Below are 17,592 nucleotides of genomic sequence, written 5' to 3' on the forward strand. Positions count from 1 at the left end.
TGCATGTGATACATAGACATGTGTACAGGCAAAATCAGCCATATACATAAAACAAATCTCAAAAAGAGAGAAAATAACTAAATCGGACTCACTTCAGAAATGTAATAAATGGTTCAAAATGATTGATACACATAATGTGTTAGTCCTAAAGACAAAAATGGGAAATGCTAATTACTCCGGCTTGATCATTACACATGTTTCAGTGAGTATGATACACATTTTGCCCCATCAAGAAGCACAAATAATACATTCTAATTAAAAGTTCAAATTTGAAAGTAGAAATAACTGAAGGAAATAAAGGTAGGCAGGTAATAATTTCCAGGTTTGCAGGCTGCAGAAGTAATATTTCCATAAGCCAGGAAATCTCCACTTATACCTGCTTCCTGCCCATTTCATGTTCAAGCACTTCTCAGGGCTGTCTTGTCCTAACTTCCTCAGCCACTGCTGTGCACTCCTCTGCCCAGGTGTCTGTTAGTGATGAAGATGGTTATGAGAGTGGTGGTGAGGAAAATGCTCCTCACAGATATATGTGCACATCCACTCTTGGGAACACAGCCTCTTTGCAGGCTCTGCCATCTCTTGCCCCCTTCCTTTCCTCCTGTCCCTTAGGACTTACACTTTCCCCATGCAGTGAGATCCTCGGGACACACTGAAGACTCAGGCCTCACAAACTATTTCCTGTGTGCTGATTTCTTGATGCTTCCTATTGACTTATTTTGAGATGTCAAACTTACAAAAAAAAAACTTTCAAGAACAGCACAATGTGCCCAAATTCTTTTCCCATAGACTCCACTAAAGTTTCCCAATAGGTGCAAAAAGATCACTGTCAAGTCATTGGCTGGAGAGCTGTGGTTCACAGCTCAGTTCAGTTTTCTTGTCAGGTCTTTATGAAGACTACAGTTTGGCCAGTGGAAGACTGATGATTTCTCATGATTAGAAAAGAATGTGCATCTTCATCATGAAGAACATCATGTTATGCTGGGCTCAACCCAAGATGCTTTTTGGTGTGATACATGGTGTCTACTTAGATGCTTTCAGCAGATCAAATACAACCACTGAGGACAATGAGTACTATTTCTCTCCTTTATGTTCTTTCCCCTTGACACAAAAAGATTATGTTGTTTGAGACTATAAAAATGCCATTTCTCACCACACTTTCACCATTATTCTTTGTATTTACTGAATCATTTGGTTGAATCGTCTATGGCTCAATGACTTTTAGCCACTGACTTTTAGCTCACCTCTTTTATGTTTGTCTCTCTTACCTTTATTATCTAGTAGTAAAATAAAGAGAAATCTTCTCACTCTTTACTTAGTTTGTTCATCTCAACTAGAGTACATTGATAGAATCCTGTTTTATTCAAGTACTTATCAGCCTTTACTACCACAAGTCACTGATTCATCCCTGGCTTGCCAATAGAGCCTCCTTTTTCATCATCCTATATTGAATGGCATGCCTCCATTGAGTACTTTCTGGCATAAACAAAATTATCTTCTCTCACTCCTGCTCCCAAGTCCCTGGATCCTTGCAGTGATGAATGGAATTCAGAGCCAGTGTCTAAATACAAAGTATGTGTGTTGTTACAGAGCAGAAGACTTTTTTATGTGTGAATTATGCCCACATTGCTTATATCACCAAGCCTTGGCATATCTGTACATACTGAAAGCCACCAGTTGACACCAATATCTCCACATCCATCCAGTTCAGCACCACAGATCCAGTACAGAGTAGAATTTTTTTGTCTACTTACAGTTTGTAAAATTGCTTTTCGGCTACCCAGGCTTAGACTTCCTCTGTGGGGAGATTCTAAACTACTGATTCAATTTCTTTTTTAAGATTTATTTTTAATTTAATGTGTGTGTGTGTGTGTGTGTGTGTGTGTGTGTGTGTACAGGTGCTCACAGAAGCCAGAAGCATTGGCTTTCTTGGAGCTGGAGTTATAGGCTGACATCTGACATGGGTGTTGAGAATCAAATTCAGGTCTTCTGAAAGAGCAGCATATGCTCTTAACTACTGAGCCATCTCTTTAACCTCTGATTCAGTTTCTTCAATAGTCTTATGACTATATGAGCTTTTCACTTCTTCTGAGTCACTTTAATAAAAAGATTTGTTTCAAGGAATTTATTACTTTACTTTCAAATCTCAAATATATAAGCACTAAATTGTTCATAATGCCCTTAGATGATCTTCTAAATCTCAACAGCATCTATAATTGTCTTCTTTTTATATCTTAACTCACCTCACACTTTTTTCTTGATAACTCACTAGAATTTGTAAATTTGATTATTTAAAATAACTCTACTTAGTACTTTTCTATTTTATCAATATTTTCTACTTTGTCATCCCCCCTTTGATTCTCTATTTTATTGTTCTTTATCAAAACAATTTCATTCACTGCTTAACTCATTAATATTCAGTCTTTCTTAATTTATATGTAAGCAAGACTAGTTATTTCTGAATATTGATTTGGCCACACCTTACATATGTGTCCATTTGTAAATATTTCTAAATTCCATCATATTTTCTTCATTGGACTAAAAGTTTTTACAGTTAAAAGGGGTTTCAGATTATCTTTTACTAGTGATTTCTAGCTAGTTTTCAACTGGGGCTTCACTATAAGTTTTTATGGCTTTTGTCTTTTGTCACAATTTGATTTATTGGCCATATGATTTTAACATTTAACATGTACATGCAGGCTTGAGAATATTGGGACTCTGGAATCCTGGAACCCAGCACGTTTTGTTTGTCCATTAGATTGATCTTAATGTTTGCCTTGTTTACATCTTTTATAACTTATACTCCTTTAATGTTTTACTCCACAAAGTCTTGTAATATCTTCTTGATGGTGAATTTGTGTATTTTCTTATAATTCTGTCAGTTTGTTTTTATAGATTTTGAAGTTATTAGAAACATAAATTTTAAATTATCTTATTCGTTTGATGAAACGAATCATTAAATAATTATGTAGTGACTCATTCCCTTCCTCTGCCCAGTGGTTTTTAACTTCAAAGAAAATTTTGGACCTTGACTCAGAGGCATAAGTCTTCTCTCTGTTAGGGTTTCTTCAGTGTGTCTTTCTAGCTTTTCGCTTTTTCTTTCTAAACTATTAGACTTTAAACGTGCACTTTGTAAACAGCTTATCAAGCTTCACATTTTTTTTAATAGGTGTCTCAGGGTTTTATTGCTGTGATGAAACACCATGACCAAAAAGCAAGTTGAGGAGGAAAGGGTTTATTTGGCTTATACTTCCAGACCACAATCCATCATGGGAGGAAGTCAGGACAGGAACTCAAGCAGGGCTGGAACCTGGAGGCAGGAGTTGATGCAGAGCCCGTAGAGGGTGCTGCTTTCTGGCTTGCTTTCCCTAGCTTGCTCAGCCTGTTCTCTTATAGAACTGAGGACCACTAGGCCAGAGATGTGACCACCCAGAATGGGTTGGAACCTCTCCATGTATCGCTAATTGAAAAAAATGCCTTACTGCTGGATCTCATGGAGGTATTTCCTCAAAGGAGCCTCATTTCTCTGTGATAACTCCAACTCGTGTCAAGTTGACATAGAAAACCAGCCAATACAATTGGCATGGCTATTCCATTTATATTTCTTATAATTAATGATATGTTTGGAGTTTTATGATTTCTATTTCTTGTACTCATTTGAATCTTTCCTACTTTCTTGTCTTTTTCTTTGGTTATATTTTCTCATTTTGTTTTCTCTTTTGAAAATTAAAATCACATTTCTGTCTTAAAACTAGATAACCAGCTAGGTGGTGATGGTGCACTCCTTTAATCCTGGTGCTTAGGAGACAGAGGCTGGTGGATCTCTGTGATTTCGAGACCAGCTTGGTCTACAGAGTGAGTTCCAAGACAGCCAAGGCTACATAGAGAAACCGTGTCTTGAAAAAAAAAACAAAAAACAAAAACCAAAATAAACAAAAATTAAGATAACTTTTAAATATAATACAAGAAACTTAGAACTAACTTAAAACTGTCCTCTTTAATTCTGTACCTAAAATAAAAATATTTTATGCACTCATTTTTCTTTTTTGTTTTTACTGTATACCATCATTTAAATCAAAGATTGATTTTTCCCTACAGTTACTACTTTCTTGCTTCTCATTCCTCTTCATCTGGAATTTCCTTTCTTCTGTATGAAGTATTTCTGTTCAAAGTTTCATTTAATACTGTCATCTCTAGATTCTTGCCTTTTCTTAATTTTTGGTCTCTGAATGTTACTTAATTTCCTGCTGGCTCATCAATTTATTTTTATAATACTAAATATTGTTAAAATTGGTAGTGCACAACTTTAATCTGAGCACCTGGGAGGCAGAGGGAGGTGGATCCCTGTGAGTTCAAGGACATACTGGTCTACATAGTGAATTATAGCCAGACACTGTTACATTATATGACCCTTTCTCAAAATAAATACATAAAATTCTTTATCTTAACTTGTGGCTATTATCAACAGAAGAGAAGACTGGTTACCTACTGAAATGAAAATGATTATTTAAAAGTAGATTTCCTGCAGTATACTTTAAGTGTTAAAAAGACATGCACATAGCAACCTTTTCCCACTCACATTATAAAGAATGCTAAAATGAATTCTTCCCATATAAATTTTAGCTGAGACCTCAAGACAACTATTCCTTGGCTCCACAGTGAGATTCAGAGTGATGGTAGGGGGAGGGTACTGGGTAAAGCTTCAGAAAGGGGGCATGCTCTAAGTTTATTTCCATCCATACCAAAAAAGAGTAGGATTTCTTCTCCTCTTGTGTCCAGCCAGAGGTGCTTCAGAAGGACTCTGCAAGACTACTGTGCCGTGTGTGGTCAATATAGCACTAAAGGCTGCTGTTCTTCCTCTTAGAAATCTAAGAGGAAAAGAATTTGGGTGCTCCTGTCAAGCAACAAGCCTCAGGTAGAAAGAATTGCTTAGCCAGTAAGCCAAAGGTGTACAACCCCTATGGACCAAGTAGACCATGCTGTGTGTACTAGCCTATGATGGTGGAGTATAAATCTGGCCCAAAGGAGACATGAAAGCAGACCACATTAAGAGGAGGATCTGCCACCTGGGGCAAGGAAAGACATATGGTACCAGTTGTAGGAGAAGGATCCCCTGTGTTCACCTTCAGAGTATGGTTGTCTCTCAAGACACCCAGTGACATCCTAGGAGTCCTCTTGGGTGTCATGTCTGCCTGATGTACCAGCTCAAGCCATGTTAGACACATGGGACATTTCTTGGCCTTTTCCCTTTGCTACTTCTACTGAGGGGATAAGCATCTTGTAAATGAGTGGGGTTGGGGTTCAGCCTCCTGCCTGAGGCTTGCTCACTAGAGTGGCATGCTGTGTTTTAACTGTGTAGTTAGACTTGTACAAATGGCCTGGCCAGCCTGCTTGGAAACATGATAGAATTACTAATATACCCTCCCTAGAAGTGTCCAGCAATGCCCTAGGCTGTCCCAGATCCTCCCAGAAACAGAAGGAGGACCATATGCAGAGAAGGTCTGCTGGGGAATCAAGAAAGAAAACCAAACCTCAAATCCTGGAAAGGAATCCAGAGACAGGAGAGAGAAAAAGAGAGAGGAACTGATTGAGGCTGTCTCTAATTGGTCAAGTTGGTCTTTTGAGATCATTGAAAAGAGGTAGAAAAATAGAATCATTTATAAAACAATGAGGGTGATCTTTTTATACACTAACAATATGATTTGGAAAGCCCATTTGATCTCAAGTATTAAGCCCCATCAATATCTACTTTGAAGTCTAAAATAAAGTCTCATCTCAGCATCATCTACTCACTTGGAGAGACAGCTAGATATGCTAGACAAGCCCTCCCAGCAGATTCCTCCAGCTGTGAGCCTGTGGCTCAAACCAGGTGTGTATGTCTGAGACACAGCGGCAGAGAGGCTAGAAGAGGGATTCTAGCTTTAAAAGAGAGACATCAAGAAAAGAAAGGAAGGTGGTGTTACTATGGAAGGCTAAAACCTAGTAAGGCAAATCCAATTAGACCTTGGATTTGAGAAATATCTTGGGTTCAAAGTTTTGGGTGGGCATCCTTGGCCCACAGCAACCTTGAACTATCTCTTCTGACAATCTCCAGGGTCACACTGCCCCTTTATTTTTTTTATTGGATATTTTATTTATTTACATTTCAGATGTCATCCCCTTTCCTCATTTCCCCTCCTTAGAAACCCCCTATGCTATCCCCCTCCTTCTTTTCGCTTTTATACCATTTTAATTACATGTAAGTAGTCACTGCCCCTTTATTGATGGTGAATGCATGTTGTTAGAGGAATAACTCTTTTATTCCTTTTGCTGAGACAGGAGTATCTACGTCTACAACCCTTCTCTCTTCCTCCTTCTGTGGTGGCTGATTACATTTGTGGTTCATATCACACAGTTTCTTTTACAAGTGGTTGTTCAGCTGCATCCTCTCTTATTTGTTGCAATACGACTAGGCTAAGGATTTTCAAGTTCTGGTTCCTTTTAATTTCTTCGATTTATCCCTCTGCATATTTTCTTATAAGCAGTAAAGAAGAGTACCAAGGAGCACCTTCAGCAATCCACTGAGGATTGAAAGTAACCACTGAAAGTCTTCCATTGAAAGTCACCTCATCTTTTTGCAGGTTCTATTCTTTACAAAGTACTAGGGCACAGTTAGGCTTCATTTTGCCATCTTATGAACAAAGATCCTGTTTGCTCTTGCTTGCAGTACCAGAGCTCTTTGTTCCTGCAGAGTCCTTAACATAATAATTCATTAATGCTTGCATTTCTACTAAATTCTGTTTGATATAACACATATTATCTGAGACATGAAGAGCTTGCTCATCAACACTCTTTTCTTGCTATTCTAGAATCGCCTTTAAAAGCCAATTACATACCACATACAGCAAATACATACCATAGCTAGTTGGTTCTTCCCAGCATATACCTTAGAGCTTCTGCATCCTCCATCATCCAATTCCAAAGCTTCCCTCACTTGTCTCAGTGTTTATCTCAGTGGTATCCCACTTCTCAGTATTTAGTCAGATAAGATAACAAAATATCATTGGCTGGACAGGTTGGATCATAGCAATTCATCTTCTCTATTCTGGGTATGTGTTGGGGGGGTCCTCTTATAAGAGATCCTGAAATATCATAGCCACACCTTGGAATCTTCCTTAATTTTGATTACTTTACTTAGAGGTCCATCTTCAAAAACCATTTCTCAGCAGATTTGAGCTTCAAGATATGAATTTTGGGAGGATACAAATATTTAATTCATGACAAAGACTACCGGGGGGGGGGGGGGAAGGAAATCTTTCATTGAGAACAGAAAAATGACACAGCATAGTTAAATAATTGTACACATCCATCTTGTCTGGAGTATCCAAAATCATTAATGCTCTCAAGGAACACATGATTTTTACATGCTAATGGATGTTGTGTTCTAATGGATGCTGTGTCCCGGGTTACATCTAGTGATGTCGTGGTGTGTCTATGTTTGTTCATCTGGGGTTAACATGAAGCAGAGGAGCCTGTTCAGCTCAAGTGAGCAAGGGGGCCAGGAATGACCTTGGGCAAGAATTCTAGGATAGCCAGAAGAATGTGGGCAGGTGCGTCAGGCTGAGAACAAAACAAATGAGCAAAAGAGGCCAGACACCATGCAAGGTGAGTACAGGCCATTGGGAGGAAGCAGCAGCAGCATAGCCATGAGAAATCTCTAGGTTTCTGTGAGAGATGAAACTAGGTCTCTCTGCCTCTTTTGCTCTTATGTTTTAGTTTTTCAGACCATCTCCTCTCCCTGGAGTGGTTCTGGAGTGCACATTTGCTTGTCTAATGGATGCTCCCATCCTAACATCTCACTGGGTAGATGCTGTCCATTGGCCAGGCCTGAAAATGATCTTTAATATCATTGCCTGAGACACTTTACTCCTGGTAGGTCTTCCAGGGTATTGTCCTGGTAACAGTAAGGAGTCCCTGGGGAGGCATGGGACAAGCCAACCTATAATGCTTCTGGACTATAATAATGGGGCCAAGGTTTCTTAGATTTTCCTAGTCAATGTTCAGTACTACCTATCCAGGGATTCAACCTAGTGTAAGCATGGGAGAACCTTAACTCCACTCCCTGCCCTGTAACAGGACATGGCCATCTATCTCTTCTAAACACTCCCCGCCTTTTTTCTTCACCAAAATTTCCCCTTTTGTGGAGAGCAAAATTTGTAAAAGTGGAAAACTCCAGCCCTGACTATTGCCCACAGAAGACAGTAGAAGTAGAAAGCTGTGAAAAAGCAAGGCCTTGCCACACACAGAACAGATAAATAAAATTAAAACAACCCACTGCTTTTAAACAACCCATTAAAGGCAACCTTAAATATTCCAAGCAGATTCTCAAACCACTGTCACCCTCTGAGGTTGGACTTTACAGTTCATGCCCTTTTTCAGAGGTGATGTTTTATGGAAGTTTTAATGAAATTAGCTCATCCAATTTGGGTCAACAAGCACAAACTAAAATCTAATTTCTGTAGCTTCACTTTTTTTTCCTAATCACACAGTTGGAAATGAGTTCAGGAAAATTTTTAGAATTTCTTCTCTAATGTGCAGCTTAAAGGGGCTCACAAAATTCAGAACTCTTGGTTGAAAATTCATAGTAGAAAAAGATTTAAAAGTTATTATCTTGCCCCCAGAAGTCACAACACTCTGAAGAAGTCTGTGGACCCTGAGGATTCACTTCATTTCAACACAGTGAGATCCTCAGGCTGTAGTGATGTGAGCAGACCAGTCACAAGTAGTGGTGCATTCATATCACAGAACTCTGAAAATGGCAGCAAGAAGAGCAAACCACTTCACTTGTAAGTTAACAATTGGGAGTTAACATAGATTCTTGAACTGTCTTGGAATTGGCCAGAAACATCAAGAGCAGATCTCCTCTGGGCCAACAAGCTCTGGCCTGGCTGGCTATATTTACGTCTGTCCAGGGAAGAAGAGACCTGGTCTTGTTCCCTGTCCTAGTTACCTGTCAACTTGACACAGCCTAGAGTCATCTGAGAGGAAAGCCTCAATTTTCAGATTGGCCAGTGGGCATATCTGTGAGAAGTTGTCATAACTGTTAACCCTATAGAAAGGACAGCCCACTGCAGATGGTGCCAAGACTAGGCTGAAGATCTTCAAGTGTATAAGAAAGCTAGCTGAATACTAACCAGTCTTCAAGCCAGCAAGGAGCATCCTCCATGATTTCTACCATGTTCCTTTGGATGTAAAATGAGATGAAGTTAATTTTGTGTGGAAGTTAATTAGTGGGCTTGCCCTCAAATTCCTGCCTTGAGTTGCCACCTGAGCATCCCTCAATGATGATAAACTGTGACCTGGAATTATAAGCTGAGTAAACCCTTTCCTGTCCTAAGTTAATTTTGTCAAAGTATTTTATCATGGCAACAGAAGGAAACTAGAGCACTCCTCCTCTCTGTCCCAAGGTCAAGTATGTGTATATGTGTGGCCATGTCAGTACAAGCACAGAAAACAAAGCCATTTTTAGTTCTGGACAGAGCTTCTCTACCCAGGGCAGACCCAATCAGATCTGAGTGGTCTAGATATGGATGCTACCTTTGATAACAGTACCAATGGAAGCTGGAGGTTGGCTTAGTCACACTTCTTACTTTTAGGCACTTTGCAGAACACAAACACAGAGGCCTTGATTCTCTCCTAGCTTCCCCCACCCACACAAGATCACAATGACACAGCATGTTTGGAAAGATTATCTCAATTTCTTCCCACCCTTAATGCCTTGGAAAAGCACTGAAATCTCAGAGGCAAACTGACTGCAACCTCATTAGAACTGGAAGTTTCTAAGCTGTCATCTCCAGTCTGGATTCACAAGGTAGAGGTTCTATGGGAGAGATTCCTAGGGTAGAGGACAATTCATTCATAAAAGCAATATATTTATGAGTAAAACTAGACAACCTAAAGAGTGAAATGAAAATGTGTTATCACAGCTCCACTGTGATGTGGTATTCAATGTTCACTTCCAAAAGGCTGAGACTATCCAGGACTTATAGGTGCCTGTGTAAGACTTTAGACAGGGTGTCAAGACAGTCAGATATCAAGCACTATGCAGAACTTCCACTTGTCATCCTCCTGATTTACTGGAATGTAAACCCTCATTAGGGCTCCAGGGAACTGCTGAGGCTAGCAAGGCCCCATGCTGAGAACACCTCACCTACTGTAGCAAGAAAGGTTCCTCTTGCTACAGGACACTGAAAGTGGCTCAGCAGTACTGCCTACTCCATCAGAATATGTAACCATGCTGAAACTAACCCATAAACTAACATGAGCACCAGCAACTGGAAACTCTACCTTAAGGATTTCAAAACTCTTTAAGTCTGTCACCTTCGGCTGCCACACAATGCAGAAGCTGCCCAGTCCTATCTATGTTTTCAAGCCCTGTGTGGTTTTCAGTCTTTCAGATATCCAAGGTCCCAAGGAAACCAAAACCTGGACATCTAAGGAAACAAGGTGATGTGGCAGGACATGGGTATCATTCTCAATACAAACCAGTGTGAGAAGCCATGATGAAACAGAGAAAGGGTCCATCTCTGACCACCTACCCTAATCCTTCACAGGCACCTTTTACAATCTTTCTCTCACATAACAAAAGCCACACTGTGCAGGGAAAGGCCAGAGCCCTGCTTCCACTGAGGGTTCAGTACAGCAAGTAGAAAGAATACAAAATATCCCTGAACCTCGAAGGATAGAATCCCAGAAGACAGGGCTTGACAGGCTGTAGAGGGCAGAAAAACTTGCTAGAAAATGGTGGTAGGGGATCAGCCTGGTTGCCACAGCTTATAAAGCTGTTCCAGAGGCACTCTGTGGTACCCAAGGTAGCAATATACAGAAAACAAGGCTAACCATGGACACTAGGCCTTTTGCCTGTGGCAATCCTACTCTCTCACAGAGTAGATTTATTTCCTAAAACCTCCAGCCCCTCCCAGCCACCCTGGATCTGGGCATGACTCCTTTATTTCCTGGAGTTTCCCACCCCTAAAGCCGTCCAGCCACTGAGCACTTAGAGAACCCAGGACCGTCCTAGTAAAGTGAGTAGAAACCCTGAAGCTAGAGTGTTGCTGTTATCCTAGAGCCAGTGGGATCTCAAAGACGGGTCAGCCAACAACCATCTGAGTTTAGCATAGACGATGGTTGCATAACACGTTATGTACATGTCTGATTACAACTGGGCCTGAGTCAGAACCGTCTGGATCCAGGTACACCCAGGTAAGATCCAACAGAGCACAGGAGAAACCCAGCTAGACGAGGAGAGCCCAGATCAATTCCAGTGGACACAGGTGGTACAAGTTAGACTTAGGCTCAATTGAACACAATGCACAGGTGATAGTCCTACCTTGGAAGAAGCTCTTCACTCTGAGGTAACTAACGCTGAGCCGCAGGACAGAAAGCTTGTCCAGCTTGGAGATGATGTCAGGTGAAAATGGCAGCAGACTAGCCAGGTGGTCCAGCTCTGTATTGAGGCGGTCCCGGTGCCGTTTGGAAGGATTTGATTTCTCAGCTCCCATGGTAAGCCTCCTGTGGGAAGAAAGCCATAGTCATATAGGTTCCTACCAGGAACTATTGGCCCCACAGACAAGAAACCACTCTCTGTGGTGACCTCACTAGCTGCTGCCTAGACAGACTATGCTTATAAGAATTAGAGATAACTTTTTGAAGAAAATGACACACTAGTAAGCTACAACCTGATATTTAGAGAAATGTGAGAAAAGTTTCAGGCAAGGATGAAGGTTGTGGCTACTGGCTGTGGGGCTCCAGTGCATTTCTCGGCTTCTCTGTGCCAGGTTTCTCAAGAAAGGAGGATACCTGGATAGGGTTGTCTAGGCAAGAATGTGCACAGGAAATATGCTTTTATCTGACTTCCTTCAAAGTCTCACAATACCTAACCCGAACCTAATATACTATAGGAAAAATAAAAGTTCCCTTACTAGAAGGGTGATGGCTTCCTGACCCCATGGTCAATGCAAACAGTTCTTGGTCCTTTTCATTCCTAGGGCAATGAATTTCAGTTTGACTTGTAACTGAGAGGCCTGAGAAGCCTGAGAGTCCAAACTCCTAGAAGAGGACTCCAGGATTTGGCAGACAGCAAAGACAAGATCTCAAAGTCAAAGTCTCCAGAGCCACAGCATCTGGAGGGTCAAGCAAGATCTTTGCCCACCATTCCACATAGCTCAGGAAACCTGCTCATCCATAGACAGTTTCACCTGGCTTCAATTACATGCCTGGAGAAAGAGACTTCAGCATCCCTTCATCTAACTTCTTAGGACTTCCTCTTCTAATCCTCTTAATTGTGGCACAAAATGACCCTTCCTGATTCTTTATTCAGAGCACTACCCACACTGAGCCTATAGAAGAGACAGCAGCTGCCAGAGTGAATCCAGTGTTGGAAAGGACAGGAGAGCAAAACAACCCATTATTGGCAGAACTGTGGAAAGCATCCACCTAATTCAGAAGGCCAACTCTTTCAGGGGTCTCAGGGAATCTCAGTATTAGAGGAGTAGCCCAATGACCCAAATTCCCAGTTGTCTAATAGTCCCTGGCAGTAACAAACTCAGGAGCTGTTCCTTTTTAAAATAAGATGTTTCTCACACAATATAATCAGTCATTTAAACATGAACAACCTCCTTCATTTACCAGTCATGACATTGCAAATCTCTTTCTGGTGTTGATTTTTAATTATCCAAAGGGAAGCTCCCCTGTCATGTGCATTTTCTCCTAAAGTTCTTCCTTTGTTGTCAGAAACTGCTGGCTTGCTTTCTACCCATGTGGATCGAGTTGTGAGTATTTCATCTGATTGTACAGGAACATGAATAATGGTGCACCCAACTATCTTCACAAAACAGGGTGCTTCCACAGCTCATCCACATGTAATGTGTATGGTTGCTTCCTCATTCTTTTTTATGACTGCACAATATTCAGCTATATAGATGGACCACGTGTTATTAATATTTCACCAATTAATAATGCTGGTGGTTTTCCATGTATAATCATTGTAAATATAGACACTCTGAGCATCCACTAGGAAGAGTTTGCTTGGACATGTATTTTAAATGTAGACACCCAGGCCAGAATTACTGGATCTGTATAATTCTATGCTTAATATTTTGAGGAATCCCCAAATCAGGCTGCATTATACATATTTGCACCATTTCACAGACTCACCAGGAGTATACAGGGCTACAATTTCTCCACATGCTTATCTGTGCCTGTACAGTTCCATTTTTATTATAGCCAGTGGATATGAGGTAATGTTTTCTTGTAGCTCTGATTTGTACTTCTCTGATTATTTATCATGCTATGACTATTCTCTTGTGCTTGTTCATTTATATATCTTCTCTGAGAAATGACACTCTAGTCCTTGGAAAATTTCTAATTAGTCAGCCTTTTGGTTTTGCGTTGTAAGAGTTCTTTGTATGTATATTAGGCCTTCATCTGATACATGATCTGTAAATGTTTTCTTTTCTCTGTTGGTTGTCCTTATCTGTCTAGTTCTAGTCTTATTTTACATTGTCAGCCAAAACTGAAATAGACTGGCAAAGAAGGCCTAGCGCAATCTCACAACCTGGCAAGTGCCCACTCTGCAAATGACAGACACCTGAGGAATCCACACAAAACAAACAGGACATCTGATAGGCAAATAGGGGTAGGGTTACAGAGTGGAAGAGAACCATAGAGGTCTGAGTAGTGAGAGGAGACAGCAGAATTAGGGTGAGCTGGGACATGTCTAGGGACTTGGTCTATATAGGGTCCAAAGTAGTGTCTCTACCTGGTGATGGATCCATATGGGGTTGTGTGCTCAGAGGTCAGGTCTGTCCTCTTTACCATAGTTCTGGGTCCATCCAAGGACATATTCAGCCTGAAGCATGGACCTTCCTAATCATGGTCTCCAACTCGTTTCTTCAGAGTCTGGGAAGTCCTCAGCTGATCAGGGGCTCCCTAAGTTATAAGCCCTGCTTACTTTTAACCTCTATCTAGTTCTAAGGTAGAAGTGTCCTTGCCTCTCTATGAAGGGTGGTGCCTACACCAACTCCAGCCCTGACTATCAGATCTTTCTATACAGAGTACATGAAGGGTGCTGCCTATAGTAAGCTGGGTTCTTGCACTCTAAGCCTCTCTATCAGGCTCAAAGTGAGGCACTGCCCTGTGGAGTAGTTGTGCCAGGTCTACAGTCCATTTTCTTTCCTCCTTTGGCTCCCAGGACACATAGACACCTGTCACTGCTGTCTATACTCTGCATTCTACTTCCAAATATCAGCTCCATGGAGTAGGTGGGCGAGAAATGATAGATAATGGAAGGGGGGTCTAGAAAGCAAACAGACCTCTGGGCTTGTGATGGGTTCAAATCCAGGGCAGATTTGGAGATAGGGTAGAATTCCCACTAACTCGTGGGAAAGAAACAGCAAGAAGTGAAGAGTAGTGGTTTGCCTAAGATGATCAGCAGCACATAAGCAAGAAACAAGAGGTAAGAAGCAATTAGTTAGCTCCACTGGACAGAGTCGCAAAAGAGCCCTTAACACCAATAATACGGAGTACTGCAGATTAATTTAATGAGAGGTATCCAGGACAGTTGGACAGAACAAAAAAGCATTGTTGATAAAAATGTAATGCACATAAGTAAATGGAAAGATATATCCGCTCTTTATGTTGGAAAATGCAATGTTGTTAAGATGTAACTTACTGACCCCAAACTGACCTACAGATTCAATGCCAACAGGGAGTAGGAAATTAATTCTCAAGTTTACATGAAAAGTAAAGGACCTAGAAGAGACAATTGTAAAGAATACGCCAGGAGGACTTATCTCCTGATTTTAAGCCTTCCATAAAGTTCCAATATTTAAGATGGATTAGTATTAGAGAAATGAGAAATATGAATCAGTGGAACAGAATAGAGAATCTACAAATAGACCCGTCAATTAACTAGATCAACATACTAAGGCAGCTCACAGGCTGCTCAGTCTACTGGATATTCATACAAACAGTAAATGCCAGCACTTATGTGACAGGGTACCTCAGGATGAATTCTAAATGAATCACAGACTCAAATGTAAAACCAAATATAAAACTTTACAAGAATCTTTCAGACTTTTGGGTAATCACAGGCCTCTTACAACACACACACACACACACACACACACACACACACACAAAATTTTGAGGGGAAAAAAGAAAGCAAAAAGCAGATAAAAAAAGAATCAAGGAGTTTAGTATTACAGCTTGCATGTTGTCATGAGATGAAGACACTGTCCCTGGTGAAGACTCAGCAGTCTTCCAGGAAAAGACGTGGTGCACTAAGCATGCTGCTGATGACACCAGGCATTCACTCCTGGGAGAAAGTTGTGGATTCAGAGATACCCATAACTACTGGGCGACACCTAGGGTTATGAAGAAGATAATTCTGATAGCTGAACATTCACAAATTACTTGCCACGTATAGCATAGCAGGTGGCATGAGCATCAGGCTGCCTGTGTCATTTATCCATATATTTATGTCTTCCAGAGACAGGTGAATAGGTCTTGACTGATGTGTGCTGCAGAGCTACATTATAGCTGGGGAACACAGAGCTTAGTGGACAGCAAAGGACTGAACTGACACCCTTGGGAGAGCACACTTCATATACTCAGACTGTGTAGCAGAGAAAGTGCAGGCTACGGCACAGACTCTGAGGTGTGCAAGTCTGTATACAACATGAGCACATACAGAAGGAGAAGAGACACACATCACATATACATCTCAGGAAGCATTCACAGACAACGCTAAAACCAGATGCTTGTTGAAAGAGGACAGAGTGTGGAGACATTCTCCTGAGTTGTGAACCAGGAAAGCATTCTTTTCAGAGCATCCAGAAATTAAATACTAGCAGTATTTAATTTAGTCGAGAGGCAGAAGCAGGCAGATCTCTGTGATTTTGAGGCCAGTCTTGTATATATAGTGAATTCTAGGCCCTTCAGGGCTACATAGTGAAACCCTGTCTCAAAAACAAATAAAATAAAATTTAAGTATTTGATGTCTCTAACATGGCTTCACTGTTTGAGTAAAAATATTATGAAGGCAAAAATTTCAGATCTGCTCTCTTCTATACTGTCCATCAGATACCACTGTTTCAGCTGAGTGACAACATTATTTTCTGTTCTTATTTACATGACAAACGTAATATAAACAAATCTAAATCTCTGTCATAGAGGAGCACATTTCTATGCTTACTCTCATGGGCTTTATGTCTTCTCAGTGCACTCAGCTCCCCCGTCTCCCTCAGCACTCCTCCCTTATCAAAAACCTATATCCCAGCCTACCTCAAAGCCTCACTGTGGTGGCTCCAATCTCTAAATATCCACCTTCAAAGTCCAGCCTGACACTCAGGGTAACCTCAGCTTTCATGCAGTCCTTGGGACCACAGGGTCATAAATCTTGTAGCCCTGGAGGCCAACAGGAGTAGCTCTGTCACATACAAAGAGCGCACACCTAGAAAGAGCCACTAGTGGGTGCCCCATTCACATTCTGCTGCACTCCAGCCTCAGGTACAGCTGCACCATACACACAGCTGTATCACATACCCAGAACACCTATTCCAAACCAATCTTCCCCTTCTCTTCCCCCTTTCTTATACACACACACACACACACACACACACACACACACACACACCAGTCCATGGCTGGTGATGTGCACATCAGATTCTATACCATGAGCTAGAGGTAGCCTATGGGCCTTTTGTGAAAGCTGTAACTCAACTGATTTCCAAACCCTGGTATTTCTAGAATCACCACACACTTCTCACTTTGACCACTCTGAGGGTTTCAAGTTAAGCCCAGGACAAACAAGAAGACAATTGTGTCCCTGAGGGACATGGATCAGAGCCCTGAGTTCCCCATCTCTATACCTTCAGATACCCTTAGGTGAGGATAATGAGTCCCAAAGAGCCTCTGTCATTTGGAGCGTAAGGACTAAACCCTGGACACTTTCCACAGACAGAATGACTCATTGCTGAAGGAAACAAAGGTTCCAAACATATTGGTGACATCCCTCACCCAAATGAGATCTCCAGCAATTCCAGCCAGTGTTTTCTGTCCTGGTCAGAAAAGCTGCCTAAAGTAAGTTTCCCTGCTAAAGAAAGCCAGAGACAAGTCACTCTTACATGAGATCCAAAGGCCGCTATGACCATGCCTTCCAGGAAGGTTCTCCAAAGCCTGCCTTAGACTATGTTTGCCTGTAAAACTCCCTCTCCTCATAAAGGCACAAGATGTCCCTTATTCCCCAGGGATATCAGGATGATACTCTACCGCTTCTGAATGGGTTTCCTTCTCTTCCTACCGGCATATGTACACTCTCCTGATGGAATCATCATCTTTGATCCTAAAAGAGAAAGGATGCATTGAGTCAATCACATGAAGAGACCCAACATGACATCACTACATGTGGCTACTATAGTGACCCCAAAGCAAGAAGGTCGGTCAAGATCCACTGGGCTCACTACTATAGATAGTATAGATAGAGCTATAGATACTCCTACAATATAGAATGGGTGATGGTCTGTAAGAACCCCTCATAGTTTTACTCCAAACAGA

General features: G+C 41.2%; 1 protein-coding gene across 1 annotated transcript in view; it reads right to left on the reverse strand.

The window, feature by feature from the left end:
- The window catches only part of Ahrr (aryl-hydrocarbon receptor repressor), a 66,720-nt gene extending 49,348 nt beyond the window's left edge, over positions 1-17,372 (reverse strand). Inside the window, exons 1-2 of the mRNA XM_028782762.1 lie at positions 17,308-17,372; positions 11,366-11,547 (exon numbers count right to left, since the gene is read on the reverse strand). Of these exons, the coding sequence (XP_028638595.1) occupies positions 11,366-11,547; positions 17,308-17,372 (247 nt within the window). The remainder of the gene's footprint in view (positions 1-11,365; positions 11,548-17,307) is intronic.
- Between the last annotated feature and the right edge of the window lie 220 nt (positions 17,373-17,592).

Source organism: Grammomys surdaster, unplaced genomic scaffold (assembly GCF_004785775.1).
Source record: "Grammomys surdaster isolate TR1022 unplaced genomic scaffold, NIH_TR_1.0 843, whole genome shotgun sequence".
In the NCBI taxonomy this organism is placed as follows: domain Eukaryota; kingdom Metazoa; phylum Chordata; class Mammalia; order Rodentia; family Muridae; genus Grammomys; species Grammomys surdaster.